Here is a 25,244-nt window from a genome sequence, read left to right as displayed (position 1 = left end):
GAGATTCTAATTTACACAGAGTTTAGCAGTTTACAGACTCATTACACAGGCAGGCACCTTCCCAATGTGCCCACTGCCAATTTCACCTCCTCCAAATGTGAGGCAAAAGGAGCCAGTCGGGATTTCTGCAAACTAAGAGACATTTTCCCAGATGTAACAATGAAGGAAAAGAAATCACAAACTTTATGCTGCTTCTGGTTATTTTGCTCGTTGTAGTAGTTTTTAGTTAAAGACTGTTTTTTGAAAAAGCAAGCAGCACGGACATCAACCCCTTTATCAACATCATCATCCAGAAACAAATGGCTCCTTAATTTAATCAGGATCTCTTATTATCAAATCATTGCCTCAGCCGCAGCCTGGCTGAAAACAGCCAGCAGAACATTATCAAGCCGCTCAGGAAGCCAGGGAGTAGTAATTGCTCCCCCAGAGACTTGGTCATCTGAAGGGCTTCCGTGTCCTGCCTAGTCACAGGAAAGAAAGTATGGCTGAGATTTATACTCTCACCCCACACCAAAATAATGCTGAAACAGTCTATTAAAAACAGACCTGATTCTGTTCCCTTTTTACTCTCACATCCTTCAAATGGCCGTCTCAAGGCAGTTACGTGTTTCAGACTTTCCGACCTCGTCCCCACCCAATTTTGGGTATTTTACAGCAACGGAGTAACTGAAGCTAAGAATCACTACATGGATTGAAATTCACATGAATCCATTTAGAAATAAAAGAATCTGAGAAATTGTACATTACTGTCTTTTTCTTTGTTGTCTGACAAAAAGGCACCCTCTATTTTCCACGGTATGTTATTATTAAACCATACAACTGTGAATACATCAGAGTCTATGGTGCGATTCACAGTCTAAAGCTAGTCTATGTGATGTCTGCATTTCTTAGCCTTGCCATCTTCATCACAGCCCCTCTTCCTGTCTGCTTTAGAAACCCAGCGCATTTTAGTATTTTTAAAAAAGTATTTTTTTTTTAATTCAACTCTCCTGAATATAAACACTTTCTCCTGGTGGCAGGCTAGTCTTTAATATACAACCAAGAACAAGACACAGAGCAGCATGTCATGATAAATCAGAGTTCATTTCCAGTGAGAGCAGAGCTAGAATGGAATAGAACTCACATTGAGATCTTCCCAGTTCTCTCCAAGAATTAAATGTACTCTTTTTAATGGTCCCTCTTTCAACCATTACTCTCTTATTCCACAATTAAACTACAAAATACTTATTTCTCTGTTGGCTAAAATTCAAAACTGTATAGTAAGACACAAAACAGTGTCTATGTAGACTTCTTTATTAAGCGGACTGCTGGTGTAGCAGAACTGTCTACCCAACTAGACAAAAGCCCAGACATGATGTAAACAATCCACCCTCTCCAAGAATAAATGTACCATTCACATCCCCTTTCTCAGTAAGGGCATACTCCTTCGAGACAAAGACTACTTCAAGTATTAAATGAACTTGCACAAAGGCGTATAATATATAATTATCTACCACTCTGTATTTGCATACAAATGAAGCAATTGATGTTTTAAAGTCCTCTGCTGAATGCATTTTTAGGAGCTGACCTGGCTATGCTCTGAGCAAGCAAGTATAGAGTCACGAGTGAATGTAGACACATGAGACCACAACTGAGTATCTGTTCACAGGACAAAAACCCCAGCCAAGGAGACTTGACCAGACTTGAACTGAATCCCATGAGCCAAAAACATTGAGGGACCAGGTGGATTTCATTCTCTGAAGCAGCTGAGGCTGACAACTGCTGGGGCTAGAAGGTATAAACTAATCTCCCTGGGATAACAAGTATTTGAAAAAGGATTTTCTAAAACAAGAATGGTTTTCCTTAAGACATTTTCAAATACTGACCATCAACGCCAAATTAATTCCATGAGAAACAAATCTTTTAAATATTGCCCCTGCCACCCTTCATTCTTATACTAAAGAGATTTTTTTAAAAAATACAGAATTCCTCTTTCACTCATAATACACAGTGTGCCTGTAAGAATTCCACTATGAGAAAGGTGAGGAAAAACCATGTGTGGTTACCAATTTATAATAGAAACCACACCCGGATGGGACAGAGCAAAGTAAGGGCACTAATTTTGCTGGAGACTTGGGCAGTGAAGCCATGAACTTGACTTGGTCTCCTTGGTGCCCTCACCTCCTCCGGACACTGGGATGGAGCAGGAGGGAGGAAGGGAGCACACATGGTTTTTCAACTTCTCCACCAACACCCCTGCTCTCCACCGCAGCCTGAGAGTCTCCTGCAGGGCAGCAGCTGTGGCTGCTGGACTCCAAGATCATCGATGAGATACACCAGAGAAGGCTGAGCTCACAGACCAGGGACTGAAACAGCCGCATGTTTTCAAGCAAAACAGATACAAGAGGCTGAGCAAAGAGTGGCCACAGACTGCCAGAGAAGCACATGGGGTAGCTGCCCCGGAGACGGAGTCGGAAGATGCTGAAGAAACCAGAGTTACCACTGCTTAGAGTGGGACCAGCTGGAAGCTGGGCCCATCATGGCCAGGAAAGAAAGTGGAAACCTCAACGGAGGCACCACCCTGAAATGTCCTGGACTTGGTAACACGTACACTAATGGTCTCAGGAAGCTGGTCCTCAATGATTATGCCCTTCAATGTAAAAGGCCCTAGATAAGTAAGGAACCTACACAGATGTAGCTGATCAGACAGAGCATAAACTGTTTCTGGGCAGGAAGCTCCCCCAAACCTTTTGCTTTGTAAGAAGGAGAAGAAGCAAAACTTGCTTCAGTGATGAGTTAAGACAGAGACTGGTGACCCTAAATATAATCGGCCATACTGTGCAGAAAAAGAAATTTCAACTCAGTGATAACATCATCTCTAGTCCCAGACACTGAACCATTGTGCTAGGCATGGTGTGTCTTCAAGAAAGACAGCACTGTGTATTAGGGGTTGGACATTCTACTTTTATTTTCATTTTTCCTTCCTCTGTCTTGGCTTTCTTATTTTAAGAACTGGCCCCATTTGTGTGGCTGTATGGATCACCCAGCCCACCATCCTTAATGTACTTCCAGAAGCCTCTAACGAAGATCCTGAGCTTAGAAAACTCAAAACCAGTGTTTCTTTTACCCAGGTTGATTCTCTTCTAGTCTTCCTTCTTCTAGAAATTAGGAACACAAAAAAAGAGAAGCAGAAAGGAGAAGACAGTAGTATAACTTAAGAATCTGACCCCAAAGAAAATTCTGTATTCCTGTGTTTCTTCTATGGGGTTTCACTTCACTTCAGCAACTTCTTCAAAAAGGCAGTTTATTCTGCAATACACTTGTTATGTCTCCTTTGGACACCCTAGAAAGGTTTCTCCATCAGAGCCTCTATCCAGCTGGTTCCGTTCATTAGTTTAGTGGTAGCAATTACATACTCTGTACCTCCGTCTTCCAACTGGGAGAGAAATCGCAGGGCAGCAATTTCAGCAAAGGTTACGCCCCCGAGGAAAAATACCAGAGTGACTCGGTTTTCTCCAGGTTGACCTAAAGTTTAAATATTTCAGAATTAAAAACTATTTATTGTTGCTGCTTCTCTTCCCAACTCTTAAAACATTTTATCATTCATAAGAATCAAAAAGTCAAACGTGTCTTAATATAGACAGTTCGTGTGAAACTCAGGAACAGTGATTTTGATCTCAATGTTTTTTCTAATGCCTGCGACTCTCGACACAGAGGTTGGAAGCTGCCGCTCCTGAGGGAGCAGCCCAGTTTAGTGCTTCCCATATACGTCAGCAGCCGGCAAAACAAGTATACCTGACTCTGACTCTCAAGTGCTCTCCCAATGTATTTTGAAAAGCAATCGTACAATACATGAAAACCACACTAACAGTGCATAATTATCTGCAGATGCTGGACTGAGACTTACGTTTCTTTTGCAGTCCTGTGGGCAGAGGCTGCCGTTCTTCGAAGTGGGGCCCTGGGAGTATGCGGAGGACCTCCTCGATGCTACGCCAGCCCGGCCGGGAGAGCAGCTGCGCCAGTCGCACACTGAGCGGCGCGTAACCACTGTACACGTAAGATATGTCCGTGGGATTCTGTTAAAGATTAAACAAAAAAAGCACCTGTGGATACAGACTTAGAGTCACCTGACTGTGGCCTTTTGGATAATCCAAAATCATTTGATTTGCATTTTAAGGTGGAAACACAACCCCCCCGCCCCACGTCCTGCTCCAATCCACCCCAGCTGGGCTCTATTTCAGCAGCCAGAGTGCTCCACCTTTTTTTTTTTTTTTTTAAGTGACAGGGTCTCGTTGACACCCAGGCTGGAGTGCAGTGGCCTGATCACAGACGACTATAACCTTGAACTCCTGGGCTCAAGCAGTCCTCCTCTCTCAGCCTCCCAAGTAGCTGGAACTATAGGCATGTACCACCACACCTGGCTAATTTTTTTATTTTTATTTTTTATAGAGATGAGGTCTCACTGTGTTGCCCAGGCTGCAGAGCTTCACTTTTGACTCAAATCTTGAAAAGCCACTCAAAGCAGCTCTAGGTACTGAAGATGAAAAACTGTCATTTGGTTTGGCAAGAAACTTCTCAGAGGGTAACCTGGCACTCTCTAGCTGAGCAACAATGTGTATAATCTTTGAACCCAGCAATTCTATTTTTAGGCATTTATCCACCAGAGAAGACCGAAGTATAAACATATTAACCATAACACTGCATATAAGGCAAAAGACTGGAAACAACCTGAATTTTATCAATAGGAATCTGTTAAATCATAAAATAAGGTACAGCTTCGAAACTACTATGTAACAATTAAAAAGAATGGGGTGGATCATGGAAGGCTCTTCAAGATCCCTTGTTAAGTGGGGGTGGGTTTGGGGAAGGAAGGTCAGAACAGCGAAGACAGCTGAACTAATATATTACCTACATGACACAACACAGACATTAGGTTCTTTATTTTTCCAATGGGGGGAAAAATCCAATTTGTGATTGATAGAGGAGACTGTGTAGTTATTAGCTTTTGTTGCAAGAGGCAGCCTAATAAAGTCCCTGATGAAAAATCAAAAAAGACAAGGCCAGGTGTGATGGCTCATGCCTGTAGTCTCAGCTACTTGGGAGGCTGAGGCAGGAGGATCACTTGAGCCCAGGAGTTTGAGGTTATAGTGAGCTATGATGATGCCAGTGCACTCTAGCCTGGACAACGGAGTGAGACCCTGTCTCAAAAAAAAAAAAAAAAAAAAAAGAAAAGAAATTTAGAAACATTAGGATAAACGATAAAGGTAAAGCAAAGTGCACCCACATCAGAACACTGGAGACCGAAGGTAGAGGACATGCACCCTTTGTGTAAAAATGTCTGTTTATGCACAGAATCTTTCTAAAAGGATAGATAAGACTGCAGAGGGTACAAACAAATGGAAAAACATATCATGCTCATGGATATGTAAAATCAACATTGTTAAAATGTCCATCTACCCAAAATGATTTACAAATTCAATGTAATCCCCATTTAATTACCAAAGTCATACTTCACAGATTTAGAAAAAATAATTCTGTGCTTCGTTTGGAACCAGAAAAGAGCCCAAATAGCCAAAGCAATCTTAAGCAAAAAGAACAAATCTGGAGGCATCACGTTACCAGACTTCAAACTATACTGCAAGGCTACAGTAACCAAAACAGCATGGTATTGGTACAAAAAGAGACATAGACTGATGGAACAGAACAGAGAACCCAGATACAAAACCATCTACCTACAACCAGCTGATCTTTGACAAAGCAGACAACAATGTACACTGGGGACAAGAAGCCCTATTCAATAAATGGTGCTGGGAAAATTGGACAGCCACATACAGAAGAATGAAACAGGACCCCTACCTCTCACCACTCACAAAAATTAATTCAAGGTGGATAAAAGACTTAGATCTAAGGCATGAAGTCATAAGAATTCTAGGGGAAATGTAGGAAGAATTCTTCCAGATATTGGCCTAGGCAAAGATTTTAAGACTAAGACCCCAATGGCAATCACGGCAACAACGAAAATTAATAAATGGGATTTGATTAAACTAAAAAGCTTCTGCACAGCTAAGGAAACAATCAACAGAGCAAAAAGACAACCTACAGAATGGGAGAAAATACTCGCAAACTACACACCTGATAAAGGGCTAATAACCAAAATTTACAAAGAACTCAAGCAAAGCAGCAAGGAAAAAAACCAAACCCTACTAAAAAGTGGGCAAAAGACATGAACAGAAGCTTCTCAAAAGAGGAAAGACAAATGGCCAATAAACATATGAAACAATATTCAATATCACTAATCATCCAGGAAATGCAAATTAAACCCACAATGAGATATCACCTTACCCCAGTTGGAATGGCTTTTATTAAAAAGTCCAAAAAAAAGAGATGCTGGAGTAGATGCAGAGAGAAAGGAAGGCTTATACACTGTTGGTGGGACTGTAAATTAGTACAACCTCTATGGAAAACAGTATGAAGATTCCTCAGAGAGCTAAATGGAGACCTACCATTCGATCCAGCAATCCCATTATTGGGTATTTACCCAAAGGAAAAGACGACTTTTCATCAAAAAGACATCTGCACTCGAACGCTGCAGCACAATTCACAATTGCAAAGATGTGGAAACAACCCAAGTGCCAGTCAATACATGAGTGGATTAATAAAACGTGGTATATGCACACCATGGAGTGCTACTCAGCCATGAAAAAAGATGAATTAATATCTTTTGCAACAATCTGGATGGACCTGGAGACCATTCTCCTAAGGAAAGTATCTCAAGAATGGAAAAACAAACACATGTACTCACTATTAAACTGGAACCAACCGTGAGCTCATGTGTGCGCAGAGGGAAGGAAAACTCAATGGAAAGCAACCAGAGGGGAGACGGAAGGAGGAGAGAGGAAAAAAACCAACCTAATGGGTACTATGAACACCATCTGGGTGACGGGCACACCTATAGCCACGACTCAAGCATTACAAAAATGATCCATGTAACCTAAAACAGGCATAACCCCTTAATATTTTGAAATTAAGACAAAATGGAAAGATAAGACACTGGCTACAGGGTTGCCTCTGCAGAGAAACTGGGGTTGGCATGGAGGGAGCTCCCTTGGCACTGTGTGCCGTGCTTCTGGGGGGCTGAATTGTTCAGTGTGCTGACATTTCCACTGGCTCCTCCAGACACTCTCCACCTTCTCCCCGATGCTCTGTGTCCAAAGGCAGACGTTGGAGGTCCCATACCAGCAGGCTCCCGGGCCCTCTGTTTGCAGCTGCCCAAGGGAAGGCACCAGAGGGAACTGGAGAGCGGGCCGTGGCATGAGGCCCAGGTTTCCACTGCCCAGCTTCCTCTCGGTGACATTGCTGGAGGCCGGCCGTGCCCTCAACCAGAGGCCCCCAACCCTCGCCTGGTCAGATGGCCTCCCCACACAGCTCCTCTCTCCAGGTTCCAGGACAGGCTTCCGGAATAACCCACTCTCCTTGCCCTGCAGGTCTGGGCTGGTGAGGCCCCCCTACCCCTGCTCACATCTTTTTTTTTTTTTTTTTTTTGAGACAGAGTCTTGCTTTGTTGCCTGAGCTGGAGTGAGTGCCGTGGCGTCAGCCTAGCTCACAGCAACCTCAAACTCCTGGGCTTAAGCGATCCTACTGCCTCAGCCTCCCGGGTAGCTGGGACTACAGGCATGCGCCACCATGCCCGGCTAATTTTTTCTATATATATTTTAGTTGGCCAGATAATTTCTTTCTATTTTTTGTAGAGACGGGGTCTCGCTCTTGCTCAGGCTGGTCTTGAACTCCTGACCTCTAGCGATCCACCCGCCTCGGCCTCCCAGAGTGCTAGGATTACAGGCGTGAGCCACCGCGCCCAGCCTCCTGCTCACATCTTCATTAAACTCTCCGCAAACTGCCCAGTTGAGAGCATCGTCTGCTTCCTGCTGGGACTCTGACAGATACAGCACATGATGCATTACTCTTGCAAAAACATTAGGAAATTATTTTTGGGAAGCCAGGCAGATGTAGCACATGTTGTCACAATGAACTATCTACCCAGGAACTCAACCGAGTGAAAGTGGAGGAGCGCGTCTTACCTGCTCATTAACATCGTCCATCCAGAGGCGCAGCGTTTTCCGAATGGTGGGGTAGTTGTTTCTGCTCCCCGTCTGTGGTTTCAGCAGGCCGGCCTTCTCCAGGTTGTGTAAGGTCAAGATGTGCTCATAGCCATATGTCTGCAAGAGATGTCGTTCGGCCTTGATGTCAGATCAGATCAGGGAAAGGGTTTCTGCGATTTAAAAAAAAGGGCCCTTCCAACAAATCAATCTGATCTGTACTCCGGGGCGTGTTAGCAAAGTCCAGCAGTGACTGTCAACGGTACAGGGGAGAGGGGAGAGGACGACATTTGTCCTATGGTTGCTTGCTCATTTCTATTAATCCAGCTCTTTGTCTCAAAGAGGGATTTAAAATTTTTACTTTTAAGTCAGAATTTATGGATCTCACCTAAGTGGGCATCAAATAAGTGACAGTAAATTTATAGATGGGATATAATTAGCTCTAAAAAAGAATGAGGTATAGCTATACCTCAGAAAGAAAGACCTTCTGGATGTATTCTTAAGGTCAAAACCCAATAATAGAATACTATATATAGTAGGATTTATTTCTGATAAAAAAGCAACTAGTCAAGAATAGTAGCCAAGGCTTATGTCATACTCTCTCCGAGCGGGCCCTGTTCTGGTCCTAAGCACTCTGGAGACATTCACTCGGCCGTCCTGACTGTCACCCCCGAGGTAGGTACTGTTATCTCCTCCATGTCACAGAGATGTTTAAACAACGTGCCCGAGGCCACACAGTGAGTGAAGAGCAGAGCTGAAACCAGGATCCAGTCAGTCTCGCTCCCCAGTCTCTGTACGAAATATCCTCTATATACACACAGAGAGGAGGGTCTGGGAGTTAGGAAACCAACCTGCTGACAGTGGTTACAGCCGGGGAGGGAAATGGGGACGAATGTGGTAGAGGGGACGTTCACATTTTGCTCCATACACTTCTGCATTATTTTAATTTTTTTTTTTTTTTTTCCCCAGAGACAGGGTCTCACTATATCGCCCAGGCTGCTCTTGAATTCCTGGACTCAAGCGATCCTCCCACCTCAGCCTCCCAGTAGCTGGGACTACAGGTGTGTGCCGCCGCACCCAGCATTATTTGAATTGCATGAGAATGCATACTTAAAAAAAAGACAAAAAAAAATTAATGAGCACTTAATGCTAACAATAATGTACTTTAACTAGTAACAGCATTTACTCTTATATTTTCAAATAGAGGAGAGACATTTTCTGACAGAGAGAATTTTTAAAGTAACAGTAGGTTTTTCCTCATTATAAAGTAATACAGGCTTAAATTAAGCAAGCCTGGTAAAGAACTGTTACCAGAAATTTGCAGAAAGTTCTATTCCTCCATCACATAACTGCCTAGTTAAGAACATGGGTGCTAGACCCAAGATGCCTGGGTTTTAGCACTGGTGCTGCCACCTACCAGCTGGGTGACCGTGGGTGAGTTACCTAACAAGTCTGTGCCTCAGGTTCTTCATCCATAAAATGGGGACAATAACAGAATCTAACTCACAGGGCTGTTGTGAAAATTAAACAAATGAATATACTTACACAAAGCTCTTCCAACAGACCCTGGCACATAGTAAATGCTCAATAAATGCCAGCTATTATTATCATTATTACACAAATACAATAAACAGTGACAGACACCAAGACCAAATCCTCTAGGTATTAAAAAATTTAAAAAATAATAGTAACAATACACCAAAATAGCAGCTTTGTGAAGTATTTTTGTAAAAGATGCTTTCCCCCTTGGTGAATTAATAATTAAAACATATACTGACCTGGAGAATTTCTCTTTTGTAATAATCCAAGACTTTTTGTTTGAGTCCACTGTTACACACAGACTGCAGGCACACTAGTCTTAACACCTTGATCAGTGGATGCTTCTGGGCAATACAATCCTCGACGTAATTGTTGACCTAGAAATAAGGTTGTATATGCATACGCTAAGGATCTGGTTTGGGGACTCAAAGAACTTGATATATACTATTATTTTTCAAAGTCAAATAAAGATGATGTGTGGGAGAATGGCTTGTTATTTTCACGTTCCCCAACCCTTCCCTGAAACAGCGTCCCCAGCCCTGACCCCACACCAACACCCCAGGAATCGGGCTGCGTCCCTGGAGCCCAAGGCGGTGAGGCTACAACTAGTCAACCCGAATGCCTGTCTTGACACGTCTGTCTCCATGGACAACTTTCTGAGAGGCTGCAAATGTTTGGGGCTTCTGGGGCTTGTGTGACATAGTCTCTTTCGATAATATCAGCACTTTATCTAACGAAAAGTAACAAGAATTGTTTTATAAGTTAAGAACTTTCTTAAAGTGAATAAAACTTACTGACAGAGCTGGATATTTAAAGGAATTATATAAGAAATTCTCTCAAGGCCGCGCGCGGTGGCTCACGCCTGTAAATCCTAGCACTCTGGGAGGCCGAGGCGGGTGGATCGCTCAAGGTCAGGAGTTCGAGACCAGCCTGAGCAAGAGCGAGACCCCGTCTCTACTAAAAATAGAAAGAAATTATATGGACAACTAAAATATATATATAGAAAAAATTAGCCGGGCATGGTGGCGCGTGCCTGTAGTCCCAGCTACTCGGGAGGCTGAGGCAGTAGGATCGCTTGAACCCAGGAGTTTGAGGTTGCTGTGAGCTAGGCTGACGCCACGGCACTCACTCTAGCCCGGGCAACAAAGTGAGACTCTGTCTCAAAAAAAAAAAAAAAAAAAAAAAAAAGAAATTCTCTCAAAAAAGCAAATATCTTAATTTTATCTGTTATGATCCTTAAAGATCTTTGATGTCAGCTGATGGGTCTCATCTCACCATGGATAGCAGAAAGTGTCTTACACAGAGTAGTTAAATATCTGTTACTTGATAAAATCTCTATTTTTACATTTTGCATTTGCTCTAAAAAATATTTAGGCAAGGCATGGGAATCAAAGCAATTGCTTTTCTGGCTACAATCTTATTTTATTTTATTTTTTTGAGACAGAGCCTTGCTCAGTCGCCTCAGCTAGAGTGCAGTGGTGTCTTTATAGCTCACTGCAACCCCGAACTCCTAGGCTCAAGAGATCCTCCTGCCTCAGCCTCCTGAGTAGCTGGGACTGTAGGCAAGCACCACGTTGCCAGCTAATTTTTTCTATTTTTAGTAAAGACAGGGTCTCACTCTTGCTCAGGCTGGTCTCAAACTCCTGAGCTCAAGTGATCCTCCCACCTCGGCCTCCCAGAGTGCTGGGATTACAGGTGTGAGCCACTGCACACTGCCTACAATCTTATGTTTGATAAACTTTAAACTATTTGTTAGGAGAGTTTTTTTGCCTACATACCTTATCAGTGTCTATTCCAGACATAAACTCCTGTTCCACTGTTAATTTGTCAAAGAAGTCTTCAGAAGCTAAAACATAACAGGCAAATTTGCAAGTTAGAAATTAAATGTTAATTTATTTGAATGGTGTTGTGCTTTTATACACAGAGCATGATTAAGAAATAAGATATGCAAAAAATCCTGGACAAAGTCTCAGCTAAGAAAAGGAAAATTAAAACAAAAAAGAAAAAAAAAAAAGAAACAAGACATGCAAAAAAGCAAGCAAGCAACAGTTGAAATCACCACCTAAAGAGAATCTTCTACAAAACACGGAAAACCCTAGAACTCTGTACTCCTAAATTACATTTAGTCGACTACCGTACTCCTTTATATTCCTAGAATTTAAATACAGACCCAGAACTTTGCAGAATGAGCCTCAGTGTCAACGACAGCTCATTTCCCAAGAACACGCCATTTTCATCATCAGATTCAACCTACTTTCAGTTGATTTCCACTTCCATTAACTTGAGAAAACAAAGGACTGGTTTTCCAGCACTGTGTTTTATTTACGATTTGAAGTATACTTCATAAAACAGGGCCCCAAACAATCTCCCCCTCAGCTTTTATAGCCCTATGTTTTTTTTTTAATTTTTTTTCTTTTTTTTAAAAAAAGGGTGGGGGGTTGTGAGGAAGGGTGTTCAATTGCCTTGTTTTTTTTGTTGTTGTTGTTGAGGCAGATCTCACTCTGTCGACCTGGGCAGAGTGCAGTGGTGTCACTGTAGCTCCCTACAACCTGCAACTCCTGGGCTCTAAGTGATCCTTCTGCCTCAGCCTCCTGGGAGGCTGGGACTGCAGGCGCGAGCTGCCAGGCCTGGCTGGGTTTTTTTCTCTCTTTATGGTAGAGACTGGGTCTCACTCTTGCTCAGGCTGGTCTCGAACTCCTGACCTCGAGCGATCGATCCTCCCACCTCGGCCTCCCAGAGTCCTGGGATTACAGGCGTGAGCCACTGCGCCCGGCCAGCAGCCCTGTGTTTTAATGAAGAAACTTGTGTTTGGTTTAATAGACATCTTCCGAGCTCTTTCAAAATTTTCAATATATGCTCTCAGTACCAATTCTACAGAAAGTTTTAAAGGGAAAAACAAAACAAAACCAACAGAAACGTCATGTTGCTCCAGGTAAGTAATCCTCCACACGAGGAAAAAAACTGGACTACAGAAGGTAACTACCTCCTGTTGTGACGGCAAACGTATGGGTCAACTTCCTCCTCTCTGCATTCATTGTCAAATGGCTGACAATGAAAAAACTGAGCTAAGCACAAGTGGAACATTCCCAACTATTAACGTGCGTACACTTACTTAACGTTGGTATTAAACTAGAGCTGACTCCCCCGAGGAGCCATCACGGTGCTGGCGACGGTGGTGCCGGACACTGTGTCCCTGTCAGCCCCAGACAGACACAGTCATCCCAAAGGATACTCACTAGTGACGTCTTTGATCAACTCCGCGATCGAGGTATGGTTGGCGAGGGAGCCCCTCGCCGCCTGCATGTGTGGCAGCTGGGAAACGAACTGCTTGATCTCCCCGACTGTCTTCGCGTTGTGCCTTTCCTGAAAGGGACGAGAGCAGCATGTCAGCAGGAAGGTACTTTATTTTTAGGTGCTCTGCTCCTTGTGTTGTGCGGAGGATGTCTGATTTCTGTTAATGCGAAAGAAACAATGGAACACAAATAAATCGGGCCGACCCAGCTCCAGCATGACACAGAAAACCAGAAAAGATGGTGCATCACTACAGGTACTGCTCACGGCGCCTGGCTCCCGAATCAGCACTTCCGTAGAGAGCAAATGTCTAACAGCTGCTCTTCCTACGCGCCAGCTCACACTGCGTCAGTATTTTGTGGACATGCGAGTATCAGTGGAGGACAGTATTAGGTAAACCATGCAAATTTCTGAATAAAATACTAAGACAAAAAATTATGCTTAGCAGGGAACATGCACACTGAAGAGCTTCCTGTGTAACAGAAAAAATCCACTCTTGCCACTGAACCCCAGTCCTGAGCACACTCCATGAGCAAAGTGAACCCGGCTTAGTCTGAGAATACTGTTTGGCAAAATTTAATAATTAAAAGCAAAAGTGACTTCAGAAATATGAAAATCAATTAATGAATATAATTCCTAAGAAAGATAAAATTCGGAACTTCATGCCCAGTGAAAAATTAGTCCTCAAAAATGCTTCCAATTTATGTTTCCAAAGTCTGAACATTCAGAGTTTATCATCTCACTGAATTCCCACATTTCAAAAGGCGCTAAACCAAGAATAAACCGCTGAACGGGCAAGAGGCGGCAAGCAGGCGATAATGACACCAGCAGTTTAGACGCCCTGGGCTGGCTGGGGATTTCGATCCCATTATCACCCACCACACTGCAGGGTGCCCCCCCATGGACACGGTGGTTAAACTTGGAGTTCTCACCATGAACGCCAGGTTCTATTACAGAGGGTCTTCTATTTATTGTACAGTTGGCTTCCTCTTAAGTGAGGTAGGAAACAATTTATTTTTTTATTTTTTATTTTTTTTTTGAGGCAGAGTCCCGCTCTGTCACCCTGGCTAGAGTGCCGTGGCGTCAGCCTAGCTCACAGCAACCTCAAACTCCTGGGCTCAAGCGATCTTCCTGCCTCAGCCTCCCGAGAAGCTGGGACTCCTGCCTCGGCCTCCCAGAGTGCTAGGATTACAGGCGTGAGCCACTGTGCCCGGCCAGAAACAATTTAAAAGAAGAAGATAAAGCGAATGTTTAGGAGGAAAATTTATTAACTGCAAACACCTGTGTCCTGTCCTGCCCCTCCCCCACCCCCAAAAGGAGAAAAACTTTACACAACACCTTTGTCATGGGGCTGGGGAAAAAGTTTAAAATGAAAAAAGCCATGGGTCTTTCCATACTGAAGTTGTAGTTACCGAGGATGAGGAAGGATGCGCTGAAGCTGAAGCCCTGCTTAACAGCTGCGTATTTCTGGAGCTCTTGCTCTCCTTGGGGGTGTGCATCTACCAAAACCTAGAGTTGCAGGATGTCAACCCAAATTCGCCTCACCTCGAATGCTGCAGAGATGACCTTTGCCTTCTTGCTAAGCACGGAGCCCACTGCATTGAAGTTCTTATCGCGGATCTCAGCGTAGAGCTCCTCCGCAGAGTTCAGCTGAAGCTTCTTTGCTTCAGTGGGGAGATCCTTACCACCGTCGCCCTGTTTCTTCGGTGCAAACTTCTCTGGAGGCAGTTTCACGTAGCCTGAACAACAATGGAAGGGAACGAGCACCTGTGTGCAATCACTGAAGAACCAATCAAGTGCCCAGGCACAAAACAATTTCCAACTCAGGAGAGAACGTGAGACTACAAATAGCATATAGGTCTGAGCTTCTGATTGCTCATGATCAAAGTACAGGGAATAGTGACTCTTTAATATTGATATCCTGGTTCTAACTTTTTTTGGGGCACCTATATAAACCACTCGCAGCAATGTCCAATTTCTAAACTATTCAGGGATTAGGTCACTTTTCTACTCAGAGAATTCACAAGGATCTCCCCATTATCTTTTAGTGTTTTCCAAACTGTAGGTCGGCTCCCATTAGTGGATCATGAAATCAACCTGGTGGGTTGCAAGTAGCATCTTAAAAGCAAAGCAAAACAATATAACAACAGTAACAAAACCTGAAGAGAATAGAAAATACCAGAGCATATCCATATCACATGAAGGAAGGGAAGGTATTGTTTTGGTTTTTCTTTTTTCTTCAATAAAACTTTTGTCTCAGTTTCACAGGCACACACATGCATGTGTATATATACTGGGTCATGATATTGGGAGTTGCAGTCCAAAGTAGTTTGAAAGCCACTCTAGAACAAGGATCAGAAACTAAGGCCTGAGGGCCAAATTCTTTCCATTTCCTGTTTTTGTAAATAAAGTTTTATTGGCACATAGCCACACCTATTCTTTTTGTATTGTCTATAGCTTCTTTTCACATTCCAATGGCAGAGGTAGGAAGATTCCTCTGTATAATCTGCTGTATAATCTGCACTGTGTAACCAGCAAAAGCCTAAAATATTTACTAGCTGGGTCTTTACAGAAAAGGTGTCCACCCTGATCTAGAATAAGCTTCCAAATTCCTTAGCATGGTATCCAGTTCCTCTGCAAAGTAGCCTTAATCTACTTCTTCCACCTCTGCTCCTGCCAAACCAATGTAGTCACTGTTTCCCTGGAACACCATGTGCCCTCGTGAACTGCTGGTGGCTCGTAAGCTGATATAACTTCTCAGTAAAGCTGTTTGGCAACATGTACCAAGCGCCTTACAATGTTAACACCTTTTAACCCAAAAAATCCTGCATCGGGGAATCTAGGGAAAGAAAATAATCTGATCTATGAAAAATTCTTATGTATACAGATGCTCTTATAATCATTAAAAAAAAAAAACATGTAGTCCCAGCTCCTTGGGAGGCTGAGGTGGGAGGATCACCTGAGCCCAGGAGTTCAAGGCTGCAGTGAGCTATGACACGCCACTACACTCTACCTGGGGCAACAGTGTGAGACCCTGACTCAAAAAAAAAAAAAAATTGGATCTTTAATTTCAAATAATGCTTACGTATGCAAAATAAAAGTGGTAGCCTCCATATAAAGGATACTTTTATAACATTACCTATTAGTGAAAACAGACCTACTTTACTTACTGTTCTGAATGCCATAAATTTCATCAATGAGTCCTTCGTACGTGAGCTGAGTGGCAAGAGGTGTTAATAAATCCACGTTTCGATCAAGCAACAAGAGATTATCGAAAACGGGAAATATTGAATTCTGGCTTCCTGTGAACTCTCTCTTCATCCTGATCATCATATTGGCCACTTGCTGGAAACAAAACATTGCATCAGGTGGGACCCTCCTGGGAACTAGCAGATTTTAAAATTCAGCTAAAAACAGAAAGACAACCAAAAAAGTCAAAAAGGAGGAAAATTGCAAGAGTGAGATTGATAAACAAGCAGCTCTAGAAAAGCACCTGCTGTTGCCCACCCATCCCAACACCTAGACTTGAGCCGACAGGCCATTTTAAAGAGCAACATCACGGACAAAAATGTACAAAAGTGTGAAAAAATGTGACACTAAATAGGACTGTGACAAGGACACTTGTTTGCAGTCTGAGAGCTGAAACAAGAAGGCAGAGCATGGCCTTGTTCAACCTCAGCGGGGAGAATGGCCAAGGGTAACTGACGTTTTCCCCACTCGGTGCACGCCCACTAAAGCACCACGGGCAGTGACGCGGGGGCTATAAACGCACTGCAACGAGCAGGCAAATTCACAAGTGCAGATTTCGTAAATAATGAGGATCAACTGTATCTGCTCATGAAGAGTTTCCCATTCCTCCCCATTCTTGGGGTGTGACGGGGCGCCCCCTCCTTCACCGCCAGAAAGCAGCCAGTTCTCACCCGAGCACATTCTCCTTTCCCAAAGATCTGTGGGATCGTTCCGTACAGAGCCTGCAGGGTCATCAGCCCCTTGGCTGCGTGGTACAGGCTCGTCTGGTCGCCCTCCAGGTAGCACTCCTGTGGGGGGAAAGGCGGTTATAGTCGGGCCGTGGTCACCTCCCGGGGGCCTGCCAGGTGCCTGCCTCTGTTCCTCAGGCTGGGATTCAGCAAGAGATAATAAAATCATTTCCATTTCTTTCACACTCTGCTGGGGAAGCTGGGGGACTCGAGTCTTTTGTCCTAAGCTGCTGTTTGGGAGCTCAGACCACGAGGCTGGCAGCCCTGCAGTCGGGTGCAGCTGTGGAAGCCGCTCTGCCAAGCAGAGCTGGGGCTTCTGGAAGAAAACTGCTTACCTGGCACTCAAAGTGCTAGGATTACAGATATGTGCCACTATGCCCAGCTAATTAAAAAAAATTTTTTTCTTTTGACAACATGTGACATAGAAAGAGGTCTCCCTATGTTGCCCAGGCTGGTTTCTGGAACTCCTGGGCTCAAACAATCCTCCAGCCTCAGCCTCCCAAAGGACTGGGATTAACTACTTTTCATAGGAAATGTCTACATGACAAAACACATTACAAACAAAGTTAAAAGACAAGCCACAGACTGGGAGAGGATACTTTGAAGCTTTAATTTTCTTTTCTTTTCTTCTTTATTTTTTAAAGACTGGGAGTCTCAGGGTCTCACATTCTCCCTGTGTTGTCCAGGCTGGAATGCAGTGGCTATTCATAGCTGCAATCACAGCTCACTGCAGCCTCGAACTCCTGGACTCACGCAATCCTTCTGCCTCAGCCTCCTAGGTAGCTGAGGCTACAGACATGAGCCACCACGCCTGAATGTTGCAGCTTTTATAACCCATAATGATTAGTATCTGGAATATACAAAGAATTCCTCAAAGAGAAAAAATGGGCAAAGAAAATGAACAAGTTGCCAAAGAGAAAATATTAAACATCAGTAAACACATGAAATGGCCTCGGCTTCGCAGTGATCACGTAAAACAAATTAAAGCAATTATTGTGACACTTCCACGCTCATAAATTTGGCAAAAATTAAAGTCCAATGTGCAGGAAATGCCAAACTTACTTTGAACGCACTCTCTGATTCCATGGATAAGAGATCCCCATCGAATGGAATGAGATCTAAGCTGTATTCCTCTCTGTGAATAAAGGATCCCAAAACACCCAGATCCTTCAACCGCTGTTCGCACAGCAAGCTACGTCTTGGCACAAACAAAATGTGGAAATCTCTCGCTGGGCCACGTCTGTCTTCGCTGCAAAGGAAGGAACATCTGTTAGCTTATGAGCTCCTAAGAGTCATAGACCATTTTGCTTATTCTGTCCCCTCTGCCTGGCACACAGCAGGCACTAAATAAATGCTAGCTAGATAAACATACAAATACTGACTCTCAGACTCAAATCGTTACAGTTGATTGCTCTCTTTTTTCTTCCCTCTGACAGCAACGCGGCACTGAGTCGTAGCCAGCACTTTGTGGTGTAGCTTCTAGCATTCTCTTAAACCACTTATGGGGCATTAGCGCTCTCAGATTTATTGACATAGGATACCTGTGTCTTACTGAAGACAAATGGTTCTTTAGCCAAAGCTATGCAGCCACAGAGTCTTATAATAAAATGAAGGATCACTCTTGACTTCCACCTCTCTCTCCTTGACAGGGGACTTCCAAAAATAGCCCCTATGCTTTTAAGATGTTAGGGGCTGCATCAATCAATTGTACCAGAGTGCAGGCTTCCTCTATAGATTGGATGCTACATTAAATTGTAATCAACTCCTAAGTTTTGCTTATGAAATTCAAGCATACCACATTCAGTATATTGAAAAATAACCATCAGAGGTTTATTTACTTATTTTTTTAACCAGGGTTCTTTTTACTGATACAGGTTCAAACTTTCAGCTATCCTGAAAGAACGGAGTTATATGATGATCCTCCTCTCAAACTGTTCAGAGCAATGTCACAAATTTCTCATCCCTCATTTTATATTCTCCCGTGCCTGTCCCAGTTTTCCAAAAGTCCACCTTCCAATGCACTGACAAGAGCGGGGATTTGCAATGAGGAGGAGCTCAGTACATTAAAACCATTATTAGGATCAACCTCTTTTAGATCAAATATAAGCTCTGAGATACCTGAGCACATTTTCAGCAATTATATCCATCAATTCTAGCCTGGGTCTGACAAAAAAAATAATATTCTTGACATCAGCTGCTGGCAAACGATTTCCCTTAAGTGTGAACATTTTTTCCACTTCATGTTCCTAGGAAAACACATACATGAAAAGTTAATGAAAAGGCTGAAATTTACCTATCATTTCCAGACTCAGAAATCACAAATACCCCCAATCAAGTAAACATTAATACTTTATTGTCAAAATTTAGATCCCCCAAAGCCAAACGCATAAAGGACAAAGTTTTAAGATAAAGCCACTGTTACTGCATTGGCATTCAAATGACTCTCACAGGATGAACTATCAAAGATACCAGGTAATGGTCACATAACATAATGCTAGGCTCAGCATAGAATCACTCACCAAAGGACCATTATATACAAAATGTCAATTACGCACTAGTGTCTGTGTTTATAAAGACCAAACAGCTTTGCAAGTCCATTACTTAGGAGGAAATGTAAAATCCTATTATCACTGCTAAAGTAAACCCCCTAACAAAACCCAAATAGCTCATTTACCTTCAGCAGTGAATACTGTGCGATCAGGCCAAACGGTCCTGTTAGGTACTCATCCCAAACTATAGCCTACAAGAGGGGAGAAATATTCTCTTATTACAGTTAATATCAGGAATTTCAACAATATCAATACAAAATAGTCATACACGGTAGGAATATTTGCTTCAAACTCTAATCAGTTTACAAAAATTTTAATTGGCTCTGACCACATTCATATCTTGTGTCTAAAAATAACATCAGGGGCAAGTGATGCTGCTGATGGTGACAGGATAGTTAAGAGTTAATTACTGTCCTGGACAGAAAGTTTGTTGTGTATCTCTGTCATGCTATTAATTATTAGAGTAAACCATATGGAAACTGCTAATTATACAAAATTAAAACTTACAATATAGGTATTACAAATCTTATTTTGACACACATGAAAATTTTTTAAAGCTCGAGAAGTTTAAGTAACTGTCAAAGGCCATATGGGACCTTGGATCTTACCTACAGCCTAAAGAGTCAGAACTTCAACCCAGGACTTTTTGACATCACAAGTTATTACTCTGGGCCCCTGTGAAGTATTTCTACTGCTAAATTCTAGCATCGTTTCTTTTTTTTTAATTGACATTTTTATTTAAATAACTGTACGTTAATATTCAGTTGTGAGAAATAATACAGAGTGATCCTGTGTACACTTTGTCCAGTTTCCTCCAGTGGTAACAATTTTCAAAACTATAGTACAATAAATATTACAACCAGGACGTTGATATTGATAACAATCCACGATCTGACTCAGACTGCAGCATCATTTGCTGAGTTTAAACTGGGCCCCTACGATTTAGCCTGTTTTCTTCTCTCATTGGCTGCCAGCACCCATTCTACCTCTCGGGGTTCTATTCTCTCCAAGACTGGTTCCCAGGGCTTTCCAGTTGTACTTTTCTTCCCAGTTGTACCTCCATAAATCCCAAAGGGAGAAGGGGGGGAGGTGACACCACTTAAAAGAAACCCTATGAAGTCCCTGATCTCCCTTGGGGAAGCTGGGATCTGTAACAGGAGAAATAATCCTGTTTTAGGAAGCCAGGTTAAAACTCCAATAACTACAACTCTCATTAATCAGTATGAGCAGCAAGTTGTAAGGTGTTGGTGCTTCAGACTTTCGAAGGTACGTATGATCGCTGTAATGATCGGACACACTGGACCATCCACATTCTTGGGCCGCCCACCCGTCCTCTGCCTCCGAGGGCTCCTGACGTAAACCGGCTCACCAGGGGCTGGGCTGTCACAGTGGCTTATTCTGCTGTCACAAACAGTCGCGGTGCCACGCCGGCTCCCGGCTGTACGCGCAGACCCTCCCCGCCTCATCGTTGCCGCCTGCGCAGGGGCGCGGGTACGAGGGCCGTGAGCCTCGCCTCCCGGGAAGCCCCGAGGAGCTCGTACACCGCGAACTCGGGCGGTCAGGAGCCGGATTACGCCAGGCCGGACCCGGGGAGGCGAGGGTGGTGTGGCTGCCTCCCACCCCTCACCTTGCTTCCCGCGCACTTGTCCAGGAACTCGCGCAGCTCGCGACGCACCGCCTCGCGCAGCACGTTCAGGTTCACTCGCCCGTAGGACAGGTGCGCCGCCATCTTGCCCCACCGCCCCCTTTCCCCCCAACTCTAACCACGTCCGCGCTTTCCTAGGCGAGGCCCACGGATGCATCACGTGATCGCGCGTCCACGTGACTGGGGCCGGTGACGCACGCCAAACCCGGAAGCCAGCGTCGGCGGGGTTCTACTACTCTCTGATATGGCCCTAGTGTCCGCCTGGCTTCTGCCTCGCGGGTTCTTCCTCCTCTCGCCAAGACCCAGGTTCCGTTTCAGACCCTGCCTCAGTCCAGGAGTCATCGGAGTTTAAAGAGAGAGCGTGGATCTCACTCGTCCCCGTTTAAAACTCTCGACTTCTGTACAATGGTACCTTGAGGCTAAAGTTTAATGGAAATCTTTTTAAATTAGAGCAATCGGAAGGTCCTTCGCTTTGCACTAATGAGGACTCTTGGTTTTTAAGCTAATATTTACGAATATGGTCAGGGGCCGAGGGAACTTTGAGTGGCTTTTTCGTTTTTAAGCCCTTCCTAATAGATTTGTACAGGGATACGGCTTTTCACACAAGCGGTATCGCATCTGGAACCCAGGTCCCACCACTTGCCTTATCAGTAAAATTAGCATGTTACCTTGCGAGTTGTAGTAACGTGGATGTAAACTGGTGTAGTCCACAGGAAAGACTTTAGCATGGTGCCTGGAAGCTAATTGCTCGATTATTACGAGGATATAAACGTTTCTATACTTTGGGATGGAAATGGGCCATTTGGAATCTGGTGAAAGAAACTTGAAAGTGTTTGGTCTTCCAGTGTATGGCTCCCTTCAATATCTTTTATACAACTACTTTATGTTATGAAGACCCGTTAAGCAATTACCATGGAATATGAGTAAGCAAAGAGTGGAATGTGGGAATGATGCAGAAGAGCAATCGATCAAAACTTCTATTCTCGACTTGATTCCATCAAGGACATTTAGATTTTAACAAAACTTGTTAGCACACATGCAAAGTCTTCCATGCTGTAGTTCTCAACCTGGTTTTCAGTGCTTCCCAGCTTATATTGCGAACTCTTCTCACGTAGGCAGTTTTTCTCAACTGAGAATGTAGCATTCATTTTAACACCTGTGAGAATAAATGCATGCTCAGCAGGCCATGTCATGAACTGTTAATTGAGGGTACAACTTACTCGAAAGGGTAAAATGCCCAAGGTTAGCGAAATCTCAAGCATGCTTGACTGTAACTGAGCAAGACCAAGGTGATAAACTGTCCCCAAACAGGATCAGGATGCTGTAAGATGATCAAATAACAGATGCTTTTATAGGCCTAGAGAGACATTGCTATCACTGCTGTAGTTGCCCTATAAAACTGAGGACTTGTTTAACATCACCTAAGCCCAATACCAAAGTTAAGATTTATTGTCTTAGGGTATTATTTAGGTCAAAGTAATGTTCTTATTCAAGTAGTAACTCTGCTTTGGAAGTATCTACCTCCGGGTGAGTCTGTGTTTATAAAACAGATACTCAGAGGCCTGGCACTCAGTTGGTTCAGTAACCATTTTTGTAAATACTACAGTAACTTTCAGAGTTTCTTTCTAAAACTTTATGGATTAATAGTTGGTACTACATGGAGCCACTTATATTTTTGTCAGGTAATGTGGTGTGATACAGTAATGGATAACAACTGTAGGTATTTATTTTATGCTAAATAGTTCACAAAACACTTTGAGATAAGGACATACCAATTTCTTAAAAGCTGTTTAGCAACAAGACTGCAGTGGAAATTGCTATTTGGATTTATAAGGCTTAGGCTTGCTCATCTGAAGAAAAAACATTATGACAGATAAACCTGAGAATAATTTAACTTTACTACCATTGGCAAAAAAGAATAATCATTTATTAAAGTAGATACAGAACACTTGTTTGCTCAAATTTTAATACTGTTTTACATGTGTGCTGTTTGTGAAACAACTCCTATTATAATGTTTACAACCAAAAATTTCAACTGATAACAGATTAACTTAATATTCACTTGTCAAACACAGTTGATAAACTTGAGGGGGAAATACATCAAAGGCATATATACAATTATAGAAGTTCTTACTATACAGGTAGCATGGAAGATACATTTTATTACTTTTTACATATTCTAAAAGACATTCAAATGAAGATAAATGGATTCAAACTGGTTGACAAACTATTCTGGTGGCTGAGGTCCTTCATTTTATTTTTTGTGATAAGAAAATCCAAAATTATTAACGTTGAATTTCTCATCGTACATTCATCTAAAAACTCAGCAAAAAAAAACTTGTAAAGGAAGATTGTAAATTGGTTAATTTAGGTGTTTTACAGTGGATTATTGTCTAATTAATTGACTGCTGGGGCTATCTACTGGAGAAGGAAAAAAATTTGAGAAAATTCTTCCAGTTATTGAAATCTGGTAAAGAAACAAAAAGAAAAAAAAAATTGCAAGCCACATGATGGTATTTCTGGCCTAGTCTGTTATGTTCAGAGGATCATTTTAAGTGTTTTCTTTTTCATAAAGGTAAATATCTGAAAAGAAAGACACATTGTATTTTTCCCAAAATATAAATTTTTAAAAAATATATACATACAATATATAGAAGCTGAAATTATGCAAAACCAATAAACAAAACACCACAGTACAGTGAGTGGGTGCAGCATATAGATTATAAAATGTCCCCACAGCAGTTTGGGGGCTTTCCCCTCCCTTTACCTGTTTCATGATTTATAATCACACCTAAGTATTATCAAGCCTGAAGTAAAGGCACTACTGATAACAGGTAGTGCAAAGAGCTCAGATATTTCTTTGAATAAGAATAAAATACTTTAAATGAGTAGATGAAAATGCATAATGGCACATTTTTTCCCAACTCATTCCAGTGTCAAAAGCTTAACCAAAAAAATCTAAATATACAAATGCAGCCTGGAAATATTTTAGTGCAAATATGAAAAGTAACGGCATAATTTAAAGTTACTTAAATAAGGTATCATAAGGGTAAGGATTTCTCTATGAGGTCTAGGGACAAAAAATGTAATGGCATCTGGTGCAAATGTTTTCAAACTGAAACATCAAGAAAACAAAGTAAGAGGTGAAAACTCACCTGCTAAGTATTTATTGTTCTAACTTAAAAGGGAAGACTAAAGGGTGATTTGTTGAAGATCAAAATATTTTCTTAGATTTGTTGATGGGGGGGTCAAAAATAACATGAGTTCTCCTGAAGTCTGCACGCACAATGCTGGTGTTAAATTGCTTGAACGCTAGCACATCTGAGAAAGCCCAGTTCTCGACTTGAGGCTTCATCAGAAGGTCTCGTCGTCATTGCAGTTGGTTGCCCAGTGGCCAAACATCTCACAGATTTCACAGTAGGGGCGTTCCTCACTCCGACTGCCATGGTGTGTGGAATGGGGAGGGTCCTCAGACATCTGTGCCTGGGTAGGACAGTCCTCTGTGTCGTGGAGGTCAAAGCAGTCACAAATGTCACAGAAGAGGCGAGGTTTCTTCTTGGACTGTTTCTCCTGGTCATCACTATAAACGATAAGGTGTGAAATCAGAAACTTTATCAGAAGAAAATGAAGAGACAGAAACGCTTATAAAGAATTTTTAAAAATAAGCAAAAAGTGTGGCCAAGTCCGTGAGCTTCCAGTGCAAGTAGTACATCCCACATTTAGAATTTTCATGGCTAACCATTCATAGTCTCTCACTCTCTTGGCAGATTTATGGAAATCTACTTATGGCAAAGTAACTATACAGCAATTGTCTTTAGAATCCATTGGAGAACTTATTTGAAAAGCACACATTTATTTTGATGGCTTAATGGGAAATACCTGTCATAACTGTTCAGGTCATCCCCGTTCCCATTGAGGGCTGCTTCTGACATCATCTCTACCTTCATCTTGAGGTCTTGATTCTTCCTTTGAAGGTCCACTATTACCGAATTTAGGAAATCAATCTGATTTGTTAAAAGAAAGAAAAAAAAAAAACCAGTGAGTTGTGTCAACTATCTAAAACACACATAAGCTGGAGTAGGAAGTAAGTATGCCCTCAAGCTACGGCTGCAGAGTGTGCTGGAGGGGCCAACCAACCGTGGCAGTTACTGAGCTCTAGCTTTCGGTC

General features: G+C 42.7%; 2 protein-coding genes across 6 annotated transcripts in view; both read right to left on the bottom strand.

Annotated features, from left to right (window-relative positions):
• Window positions 1–1,922: 1,922 nt before the first annotated feature.
• VPS33A (VPS33A core subunit of CORVET and HOPS complexes) lies at window positions 1,923–21,213 on the bottom strand. Of its 2 annotated transcripts, XM_069496729.1 has the most exons (13): window positions 21,059–21,213; window positions 19,557–19,622; window positions 19,001–19,128; window positions 17,945–18,131; window positions 16,826–16,942; window positions 16,076–16,250; window positions 14,451–14,644; window positions 12,851–12,977; window positions 11,393–11,460; window positions 9,854–9,991; window positions 8,058–8,195; window positions 3,887–4,055; window positions 1,923–3,504 (listed from the first exon to the last, which is right to left on the bottom strand). In XM_069496729.1, the coding sequence occupies exons 1-13, from the start codon at window positions 21,158–21,160 to the stop codon at window positions 3,323–3,325; spliced, it is 1,791 nt and encodes a 596-aa protein (XP_069352830.1). In that variant the 5' UTR covers window positions 21,161–21,213; the 3' UTR covers window positions 1,923–3,322. The 2 variants fall into 2 exon arrangements, with proteins under 2 accessions (XP_069352830.1, XP_069352831.1); XM_069496730.1 differs by lacking the exons at window positions 12,851–12,977; window positions 14,451–14,644.
• Window positions 21,214–23,024: 1,811 nt separating this feature from the next.
• Window positions 23,025–25,244, bottom strand: part of CLIP1 (CAP-Gly domain containing linker protein 1) — a 103,165-nt gene continuing 100,945 nt past the window's right edge. For all 4 annotated transcript variants that reach the window (XM_069497576.1, XM_069497578.1, XM_069497575.1 and 1 more), the window contains 2 exons: window positions 24,956–25,080; window positions 23,025–24,656 (listed from right to left, as the gene is read on the bottom strand). In XM_069497576.1, the coding sequence (XP_069353677.1) occupies window positions 24,431–24,656; window positions 24,956–25,080 (351 nt within the window). In that variant the 3' untranslated portion in view covers window positions 23,025–24,430. The remainder of the gene's footprint in view (window positions 24,657–24,955; window positions 25,081–25,244) is intronic.

Source organism: Eulemur rufifrons, chromosome 21 (assembly GCF_041146395.1).
Source record: "Eulemur rufifrons isolate Redbay chromosome 21, OSU_ERuf_1, whole genome shotgun sequence".
NCBI lineage: Eukaryota > Metazoa > Chordata > Mammalia > Primates > Lemuridae > Eulemur > Eulemur rufifrons.
The sequence above is the reverse complement of the archived record's forward strand: the minus strand, read 5'-3'. Positions and strand labels throughout refer to the sequence as shown.

Bases quoted from the DNA above. Each gene is read 5' to 3' on its own strand.
- VPS33A (XM_069496729.1), bottom strand. From the start codon at position 21,160: ATGGCGGCGCACCTGTCCTACGGGCGAGTGAACCTGAACGTGCTGCGC. The intron at 14,645-16,075 runs GTAAGTAAAGTA...ATTGTTGTTCAG, and splicing joins AATTTATGGCATTCAGAACA to GCTACGTGAAACTGCCTCCA. The intron at 11,461-12,850 runs GTGAGTATCCTT...GTTATGTTTTAG, and splicing joins GTTGATCAAAGACGTCACTA to CTTCTGAAGACTTCTTTGAC.